At 42.2% G+C, this 11,026-nt stretch overlaps 1 protein-coding gene across 1 annotated transcript in view; it reads left to right on the forward strand.

Annotated features, from left to right (window-relative positions):
* The first annotated feature begins 824 nt into the window (after positions 1-824).
* Positions 825-11,026, forward strand: part of LOC143285643 (uncharacterized) — a 23,807-nt gene continuing 13,605 nt past the window's right edge. The window contains exons 1-2 of the mRNA XM_076593039.1: positions 825-939; positions 5,837-5,998. Of these exons, the coding sequence (XP_076449154.1) occupies positions 5,919-5,998 (80 nt within the window). The 5' untranslated portion in view covers positions 825-939; positions 5,837-5,918. The remainder of the gene's footprint in view (positions 940-5,836; positions 5,999-11,026) is intronic.

The raw sequence follows: 11,026 nt of genomic DNA on the forward strand, positions 1-11,026 counted from the left end.
CCAATCCCCTCCTCCTTAAACAAGGACACTAGGCTGATTATTCTTTCCTTCTGGACATGACAGCAACCTTTCAATCCTTCCCAAGAACTTGTGACACAATGGAAATAAAATTGGTGGCCGAAGGAAACCTTTTCAGGTCGAAAGAGAGCGGAATAAAGATACACAGGCAGAACGGTGACAGGGGTGTGGGGTGTGGGGGTGGTGGGTAGGGGCGTGGAGGAGGGGACGATAGGTGCGGGTGTATGTCGTCGACATAACTCAGAGGCACTGAGGGACCAGTCGCTAGACACCATAACTCCTTTGTTTGCTTGTGATTAACCAGCAAAAGAAATGGCATGGTTCGTTCGCAATCACATCGCAAAGAACTTCCAACACTTGGGAACAAGCATTAGCCAGCGTTCGAAATCAGTCTCAGGGGCTTTTTGTTCTGTTTTATTGTCCACCAAACGTCATCCATGCATTGTGTGTTGCGAGTTTTTGGCCGTGGCGGTTTCGGATTCTCTGCACACTGCAACTTTTGCAAGCGATTTGGCCAAAGCAGCAACGAGACAAGTGGCGAAAAGTGGTGGTGCATCTCTGTTGACGTCAGTTTGACGTCACCGCAGAAGACTTTGACACTGGTTTCCTTGACAACGTGAGGCCAGGTGCAGGAGGCAAGGGGTTTTGCGGTGTTCATCCCTCAAACTGTCGTCTGCTCTCATCGATTTATCCCTTCCTTCCTTCCCTTTCTCTTCACACGTGGCGAACTGTCGTCTTCGACGGTTCGCGCTTTGGAAAAAATAATGAGTGCACACACACACACACACACACACACACACAGCACACGCGCACTCATGCACGCTCAATCACGCGCATTCGAGATTTTGCAGACGATCGCTTGTTGCGTGCCACATCGTTGAAAGTGACAAGCGACAAACAGGCTTTCTTTCACCACTGAAGGTATTTGTGCTGCATGGCTCCTATTCATTTTGTACGAAAAACATTTTCTAATGAATGAAAGAAAATGTAACATAACAAAAATAAAGGACGGTTCAAGATCGTGAAACATACGCGAAAGTAACTGCATATGAAATTAATGATAGGCCAAATATTTTTTATTTCTGCTTTTTTCTTGCGCAACAGGTTTTTTTTCTGACACTTTATGAGCCACTTTTAGCCAGCTTATGTTAGAATGGTTTACATTATGTGAGCCACTTTTAGCCAGCTTATGTTAGACTAGTTTGTTATGGCTTTCTCGTTGCATCCATGCACGATTCAGGCTATCCCACACAATCCTGTTGAGGATACTACTACTACTGTTAATATGTATGTGAGTATTGAATTTACGGAATTTTGGAGCTTGTGAGCTTATGCCTGTCATCTATGAGTTGTGCTGATGATACTTTGTGGAGTCTTCACTCGTCTTGAAACTTTAATTGCTTTAATTAAGGTCACCCAGCTTATTTTGAGATTGTGTGAACAAATGCCTTAAATTCTGGGAAGGAGAACCCCCCTCTCTCTCTGTGCTCCTATCTGTTTCTCTGTCACTTTCTGTCTGTCTGTCTGCCCCTCCCTCTCGCTCTCTCTCTGCCACTGTCTACCTCTGCTTGCTTTTTGTTAGCTTGTCAAGATTTTACAATCTTGTGCCCTCTCTCCTCCCAGTCTTCCTCTCTCTCTCTCTTGATTTAAGCCGTGTGTTTTTTGCACTGTCTTGTTGTTAAATAAATTTCGATTGTTGCTTAGTAGTCTCTCTCTTTTGGAAGAAAATAATTTGTTCTTAATTGACATTTGTCGTGGCGTCTCTCTCTCTCTCTCTTTCTCTCTCTCTCTCTCTTTCTGTCTGTCTGTCTGTCTGTCTCTTTCTTTCTTACGGTATTGTTTTCTTTTCGGTATATCCGTCTGTTAATCTTTCCGTTTCAACCTGTTGAATAATGCATGTGACTGTCTCAATACTAAAACTATCCGTTTATTCGGTATTGAGAACGAAAAGAGGTGTTTGGAATGTGAGGTTATAACTGTGCGTCGTGTGTGTGTGTGTGTGTGTGTGTGTGTGTAAACTTAGAAATACGCTACGAGGAGATAACAGTGGCTTGTAATGCAGTGGAATGCGAGAGGGGGCAAAATGGTGCATGAGAAGTGAACCTGAGCATCTGAAGGGCTAATGCGATTCTGTTCTATTGTCCAGAATATTTGAACGCATCATAATGCGTTATTTTTAGTGGAATGGGCCTAGCAGGTAGATTCCCCTGTCCCAAGATACGAGGTTCGAGTCTGAAGCAATTCCACCGCCACCCTCTTCACCTCCCTCCACCTCCCCGAGATTGACGATGTGGGGTGCTAATACGTGTCCTTGATCTGGGGTGGTTATTTGTTGGTGGCGTTTTTTATTTTTGTTTTTCGTGTTGTTTTTGTCTTTTTTGTTTTTTTTGTTTTTCCCTTCGATTGTTTCATCGACCATTTACGACAAACGGGCAATGTGCGTTTGTTGTAGGGGGTCTTGGGGTGGGGGTGGGGGGCATTTCCAGATTGGATTTATTTTGTATAAAAAGAAATAAACGCAAAGTATTATAGTGTAGTGTATAATGTTTTGTGGAGGGGTTAGTATCAATCCCGGTCCTTATATGTTAAAAATTACCTGCCCATATATATGTATATATATATATATATATATATATATGTGTGTGTGTGTGTGTGTGTGTGTGTGTGTAAAGAAAATTACAAATCACAAAATGTGTTTGCACCATTAAAAAAAGTATTCATAAAATGAACTGAATGCCGCTGAATCACATTGATGGCACGGAAACAGGCGCAATGCAGTGTGCCTTATGCCAAATAACCGTTGCGGAGGTTAGGCTGTGATAGTGGGAGCATTATCACATTATTTTCACTTCTGCTGGGAAGACAGAAAATTAGTATCGGTTTGCCGGCTGGCGTGATTCTGTGGGTTCACTTTATAGTGAAGGGTGACGGTACCAGAGCTGATAGCGCTCAGTGGTGTATAATAACAGAACCCTTTACAAGCACGGAGTTTATTTCATCTGAAAGGACGGCAATGCTAGGGATTTTAGAGCGGCATTAGGTGGAATCCTTCACACACAGAGTTGAATTATAGGGAATGGCAGTGCCAGTGCTCATTGCACCGGCAGTATGCTTACACATGGAACGGTGCAGAATCCATTCACACACGATTAAAGCTCCTTGAGGAGTGTCTTAGTGATACTTCAGGTGGTTAGCACATCACCAGAATGGAGTCTCCTGAAACTGACTTATAATGCAAGACTGGTCACAGATCCTACTGCAGATGACTGGGACTGGGAACTCGTTGAGTATCATGATTCAGTGCGGTGCAGCCCGGAAACTTTTGTGACGATCTATCGTGTCTTCCTTTGGTGTCTTCATGACGCAAGTCATCGATCCACGACTCTTTTCGCCGTCTCTGCCTCACCTGACATTTCCAAATCGAATTTCTCTTTTTATTCTGGTGTTGGTTCAGTGTGATGACTTCCGTGTTAATGACATATCTTGTTCGATGGTGTGTGTTTTTTTGTTTGTTTTTTATTATTATTTATTGATGCAATCGAAGCCGTGTGCCTGGCAGTGAGCGGGTTGTTTTGTGTGTGTTTTTTTTTTTTTTTTTTGTTGATTTTTTTTTTTTAACAAGGCCTGTTTCAAGATCTGTAACCTTGGAATCAACATTTATAATGAACGATGTTCAGTACGCATGGGTTTCAGATGGAGAGCTCAGAAGATGTGTAGATAAAGTTGGCTTTCACTATCTGTTTTTACTGTCAAAGTTGTTGGGTTTTTTTCTGAAGAATTTTGCCAGGGACATTCCCTTTGTTTCCGTGGGTACAGAAACGTTTGCTTGTTGTGAACGGCACTTCGGTTTATGGTCTGATCCGAAAGACTAAGCTGAGAAAGCGAGCAATCACAGAAGTATCTGTAGTTGATACAGACGACTTTATGCTAAATCATAACTAAGCAGTGTGGTGTAGATGAATATTGTCGAAACTGTAGTTGTTGCACTTTGGCTGCAAGAGATGAGTTTGATTATTGATAGGATGTTTTAAGAAAAAAACGAACAGCATGATTCCGTGTGCATTCAGGAGTTTGATGATTGCAGATGGCCAGCCTAATTTTGTATTTATATCAGTTAAATCGTTTCCAAACGTAGACGTTGTGAAGGAGTTTCGTCGTCACGGAAATATCTACAGATAGAGATTATTCAGAAGCATCTGCGGATAGAACTGATTCAGTCAAGTTGAAAACCAGTGATTTCGACAAACTTCGGTGACAGAGTTCGCGTTATGGCCGTTGTGCATGAACAATTATTAAACAAAAACAAAGAAAGGTTCTGATCTCCTCAAAAATGGCAGAGTGAGCAACAATGAAAGGTCATTGGAGAGCAGTACGTTTGACGCAACAAAAAAGTATGGGAGTGAGGCGTAGTGAAGAGTGTGAGGATTTGATGCTGTGATAATAAAATTTCCGGCAATTAATGCCATTTGTACATTACCTAGGAATGTATGTTACTTAATAGGCCTGACCTTTGAAGCTGGGTTTTATCAGCGAAACACCTATTGAGCATATTAACCGAAGGCTGTTGAGTAAGAACCGAAAGAGGGTTCGCTAAAAGAACAGAGGATATAGATGAAACGAAAGGTTCTTAATTGAAACGGCGGACACGAACGGAAAGCAAACTCATGCGGAGCAGATGTTCCATCGAAAGGAGGAAGTAGTTCACAATAGAATAGTATATTCTCAGTACTATACGTGTCAAAGGCAAAGGCAAAAGGTTTATTTCTTGTGCTCCCTGGTGGCATCGAAACTTTACATATAAAAATTATACATATTTTACATATACCATACAAACAATAAGAATGATGTCAAAAGAACGAAGAGAAAAAAACAAAAAGCCAATTCACGCAGACATTAATAATTGATTTACCTTCATCCATTAGAAACAGACATAACTTTACCGAAAGGAACTACAAATAGAAGAAACATGTGATTTAAGTTTTAACACGCAAGACAATCGGACTGGAAAGCATTGTCTTGGAGGTGAGCCACAAACCGACGTATTACGAGTTGTTTTTTTTTAAGAGTCTCACAAAGGGAGCATTTGAAATGTTTTTAGTTTTACCAGTCAATTTTATCGACTTTTATTGTTCTCTTCTGCTCCGTCTTGTACGTCCATGTCTCTGCATGGTGTACTTTACTTTCTTTTATTGCACCAGATGAAGAAATGATGTTAAGATAACCGCAAGGACAGTTAATTTCTCTTCTTGTTCTTGTCCTTGTTCCTGTTCTTCTTGTTCTTATTCTTATTTTCTTCTTCTTCATTCCAGAGCTACAACTATCACGTTCTCTCGTAAGATCGAGTGGGCTTTTCCGTGTTTTACTTTATTTACCCTGCTATGTAAGCAGTCATACTCATTTTTCGGGGTGTGCATGCTGGGTATATTAATGCTTCCATAACCCACCGAAAGCTGATATGGATCATGGGACCTTGAACGTGCGCATTTTTATTCATGTTATGCGCGAAGGGGGTTTACGTATTATTAGCAGATCTGCACATCTGTAGACATAAGTGATTGGGAAAAATCAGGCGCCATGACTGGGATTCCAACCCAAGGCTTGAGGTTGACAATTCTACGTCTTCTTCCTTCCCCTCTTCGACCCCCTCCTCCTTCTCCCCTTCCTTCTTGTTGTTTTTGTTGTTGATGATGATGATGGTCTTGTTGTTCTTCATCTTCTTTTTCTCTGTCTCCTTCTTCCTCTTTTCCTTCTCATCTTTTGCTAAATACGAGGTGACAAAAGTAGCATCCTCTTCTGTTTCTCTCCCATCATGTTTCAGCGCAGCATGCTGTGTGAGAAAGGAAGGGTGTTGTGAACAGAGCCGTGGTCACCGAGGGCTGTACAATGAGGCAGCTGCTCTCATGACACCTCCTGTGTCCAGGAGTGGACTCTTCACCATGGGCTCTGTCTGCTCCTCACTCACAGGCTCCAAATCCAGACGGTGAGTTTCTGGGTTCCCATTTTTCAAGGCTGCATCAAATTGTGCTGGACTGATCAGCATACGCCACACAACATCTGCTTATCAAAAGAGATTTAAAAGAGGGAAGCAGATCACACACACACACACACACACACACACACACACACACACACACACACACACACACACACACATATATATATATATATATATATGTGTGTGTGTGTGTGTGTGTGTGTCGTGAACAAAATGAAATAAGATATAACTTCCAACTATTTATTTCCTTCATCGTCTGACTTCTAGCCATGCGGACTCCGATTCATGGTTTTAGATCCATCTCTCTCAATCTTTGTCTGTCTGTCTCTGTCTTTCTCTCTGATGGTGTGTCACCTTGTGTGATGCGATATAAAGAAGAAAGTCCACATTTGCCTCTTTACCTGAATCACTTGTGGTTGGTGATGCCATACTTAAATTTTCAAAATCAACAAGGAACCTCGGAGTCGTTCTTGACTCAATCCTTTGTATGCATGCTAAGATGGTCAGTCTGATACGCAGTGTCAGTTGTGAACTTCGACGTATTAACTCTGTTCGTCAGTACCTTTCTGTTAAAACTACAAACACCCTTATTTCCGCTTTTATGCTGCCACGAATCGACTCTTGCCACTCTCTTTTGACAGGTTGTCCTCATGATATTCTTCAGCGAATTAAAAAAATTCAAAACAATGCTGCCCACCTGACTCAGAGCCCTACGAATTGAACACATTACTCCTCACTTCCATACTCTGCACTGGCTCCCTGTAGAGGCGAGAATTTTGAGAATACAAAATTGGGTGTCTCTACTTTTTCTGCTTTCCATTCCACTGGACTTACCTATCATTCTGACATCATCTGTGCTTACTCTTCTTCAAGAACTCTCTGCTCTTCCTATGACTGTTACCTTATGAAAATTCCTCGTGTCAGTACAAGAACCTGTGGCGAACTCTATTTCCTCATTGCTGCTGTTCATATCTGGAACAACATTCCACATCACATCCATTAATCTGATTCAGTCTCTGCCTTTCGCTTTTCACCGAAAACTCATCTTTTCAGAACCCATCTTTAAGCACTCTTGGTTTCCTATTTCTCCGAAACCATTCCATGCATTCCAACTCACTTGCATGTACAAGAAATGAGAGAGAGGGGAGTGGGTGGAGAGAGAGACAGAGACAGAGAGAGGTCATGAGTGGTTTATGTAATCTGTAACTGTTTCTTTCGTGTAAAGCGCCCTGAACTCCTGGAGGGAAAGGGCACTGTAGAAATATACATTATTATTATTATTATTATCATTATTATTATCATTGTTAGTGTTATTTGTTTATCTACTTAATTACCTGTTATTTTTGTTATTATTATTATCATTATCATTATTATCATATTGTTGTTGTTGTTAGTGTTATTGTTATTATCATAACATACGTGAAGACCTCAGGTATTGTTCACCACAACAAACGGAGTAGGGCTGCCAACATGGCGGGGGGAAAAACAGACATGCACGTAAAAATAAACACTTTAAAAACCCACATACATTCTAATGAACGTTGGAGTTGAAGTCTACGAACGCAGAAGAAAAAGAAGAAAAAAAACAAAACAAAAAAACAACAAACCAACAGCCAACATAGGTACTGATGATCCATCCATGGGACATCACGACGCATACCTCCGTAAATATTCACCTTGGTAGCGTATTGTTAGCTTATCCATATCAACGACCTCTTCGTTTGTCGACCGCGCGCCCCACCCCTACCCCCACCCCCACCCCCAATCCCCCCGTTCACCGTTATAGAAAATTCCTGACTCAGAAAGTGATCAACTATGTAATGGTGCAAAGAAGGCTGAACACGTGTGGCAGAAAGGGAATGGACGACTGTATTATAACAGACACAAAAGCCATGTTCCAAACGTGAAAGAATATGGTGTGTGTGGAGCACAGGGATAGCAGCAGTCGGCGTGAACCTCGCGTCGTCAAAGACGTGGTATCGAGCGGGAAGATAAAAATATCACTGCATGCTAACTCGGCAGCGTGCTTAGCTAAAGACAGAAAGAAGTCTTATCGGGAGGGCCAAGACGTACATATGTCTCTGCTTATGTCTTTTGTGTGAGAAAATCGAAGAAGTTTTAAATGTCAACTGATGATGTTTTGTTTTCAGTATATATGCATCTTTCGCAGCTATTTTAGTCTCCCATCGTATTTAGTGTCCTGGCTATTCGTTTCAGTTTCAAGGAGGCCTTGAAACGTGCGGACTCAGCCATATACGCAACCCCACATTAAAACCAAAAGTGGAAGCACGAGATGCGTGACCTACATAAAAGCCAGCGCACTGGGCAGGCCGCAAGAGCGTACCAAATGCTGGAAAAATATAGGATATTGAAATAAAACGAAATGGAACAAACAAAGCAACAAAAAAAACAACAACAAACAACAACAACAACAAATAGGTAAATGAATAGAAATAGAAAAATTGGTTTCAATGCGCTAGGATAATGGCGTTTGTAAATTGGACAAGGATTGTGTGGCTGAAGCCATCGTCACGAAAGCTCGGAGAAAATAAAAGGAAAATGAGTGAACAAAGAAAATCCGAAATGAGCGTCAACATGTTGTGTGCGTGTGAGAAGACAGGAGCTGGAAATCGATAAGCGTTATGTGCATATGCGCACGCGCGTTTATGCGTTTGAGTTTGTGTGCGTGTGTTTGTGTTTGCGGGTGAAGTGATAATTCTCCAGACGATCTTATTTACTTAAGATGGTCTTTTAATATTTTTTTCCCTTTCTTTTGTTATTCTGTGTCCGGAAAGATATAAGAAATTAACCATTTCATACTTTACCAGAGAGAAACAGAATTTTGTTAATTTAATTCCATACTATGCCCAGTTAACCACCATCCACCAAAGACACACACACACACGCACACGCACACGCTCACTCACTCACATACACATACACACACATACACACACACACACACACACACACACACACACATACACACACACAATCACTAACTCACACACTTACACACACACACACACACACACACACACACACACACACACACACACACACACACACACACACAGATGCGCGTTCTGCATTCATTCTATATTGTGCTTAGAGAGAAAATGGAGCAACTTGTTCCAGATCGTGTCCAAAACATGTACAGTTCCATATTCATCTAAGCGATTAGAACTTTGCTGTTCTTGCTATACTTCAACAACAGCTGCTACAGCTACAACAACCACTACTACTACTACTACTACTGCTAATAATAATAACAGGAGAGAAAAATATCTATGTGCCTACACATTAAAACCAAGACAATAACACAGATTGCAAATATGAATCATTACATCCAAAACAGCACAAAATATGCCTCTACAAACACACATGCAGACACATTGAACACCCACCCACAAGCACACACACGACATGGAGATTTCATTAGGAGGGGCAAATAAGGGGTATGTGGAAGGGGACGGACAACAATGCTTCATCATATTCATAGGCCATATTGAACGGACACGTTTTGAAAGAGGACATAATTGGTGAGCGTCGGAGATCCAGAGAAGGAGAATTCCATTACAAGGGTTCGTGATGTCCGTGATTCATTTCTCCGTATCAGCCAGGTGGGTGAAAAAGGAGGAGTTTTTCCGATCTTCCTAATCAACATCTGTGCAAACCTGGTGATGTTAACCTCTTGCCTACCCCTCCCCCATCCTTCTCGTGCGTATACACATCGTCGTCGGCCTCCTTCCGTCTCAAGAGACGCTGGCTGCACCAGAAATTTAGTCACTGCCCGGCGTTGCACTTTCTGCTGTGGCTGTGTAGACCAATGCTGGAGCGGCAATCTCTACTGCATGTGGGACAGTTATTGATAGATGCTGCTTGGTTTACAGAATTTGACTAGCGCGTGTGGCTCTTTTGTATACACATGCTGACGATCAAATACGTGATCCACGTCGTTGTTCGATGCATTTTGGAAACATGAACATATAAAGACTCAAGATTGGTTTATTATCCATACACGGGTACAGAAATTCACTGATAGACATGTGAAAAAACAACAGCAATGCAGTACAAATAAACTGATGCTGAGTAAGTTAAGGAAATATGTAAATCAAGACATGATATCACACACACACACGCACGCACGCATGGACACACACACATACACACACACACACTCATGTATACACACACACAGACGCTCACGCACGCACACACACACACACACACACGCACGCACGCACGCACGCACGCACGCACGCACATTCTCCTCCTCCCATCTCTAACCGACAAACTCCTCCGTGCCTTATCCCTATCCCTCCTGAGAACCCTCCTCTCTCCGCCTCCACTCTCCCTCCTCCCATACCCTTCATTGCGCAAGCCGCCATCCCAAACATGAGCAAATTATTAAGATTCGCTTAAATCAGATACCCACGTCATAATGTCAGTGGTGCAGTCACTCACATAAACATTCCCAACCCTCATCCCATCTCCCCGAATAAGGGCACAACATTATTCCCCCACACAATCAGCTCAATGCTGCAATGCTGTGGCAAGAAATGAAGCATGTATCCATCCTAAAAACAAAAACAAAAACAAACCAACAACAAAAAACAACAACGTAGCATGGATGCCTAAAATGCAGGTACGGTGACCTCCATCAAAACATACGTGATATACATATTTGATGACCTGAATCGAAGCCTGCTCGTTGAAAAGTCGAATGTGTGTGTTGGGCATGAAGTCCAAGAGTGCGAGATGAGGAGGAAGAATACTGTCCACCACCAGCCACCCACCCACCCCTTCAAAAGAAGTCTAGCTTCGTAAAGGGTAGGATTAAAATGGTCAGATCCGTGGGAGGAGAAAATCAGAAAAACGTGGATGTGTGTGGATGCAGTGGAAATTTGAGACAGCGTATGCAACACATCAAAGAGAAGTACAGTTAATGCAATTGGTTTCACACATGTGAATCGTATCATGGTTCCATATGACACCTCCGCTTGGGACACT

The sequence above is a fragment of the Babylonia areolata genome, chromosome 9 (assembly GCF_041734735.1).
Source record: "Babylonia areolata isolate BAREFJ2019XMU chromosome 9, ASM4173473v1, whole genome shotgun sequence".
In the NCBI taxonomy this organism is placed as follows: Eukaryota; Metazoa; Mollusca; class Gastropoda; order Neogastropoda; family Buccinidae; genus Babylonia; species Babylonia areolata.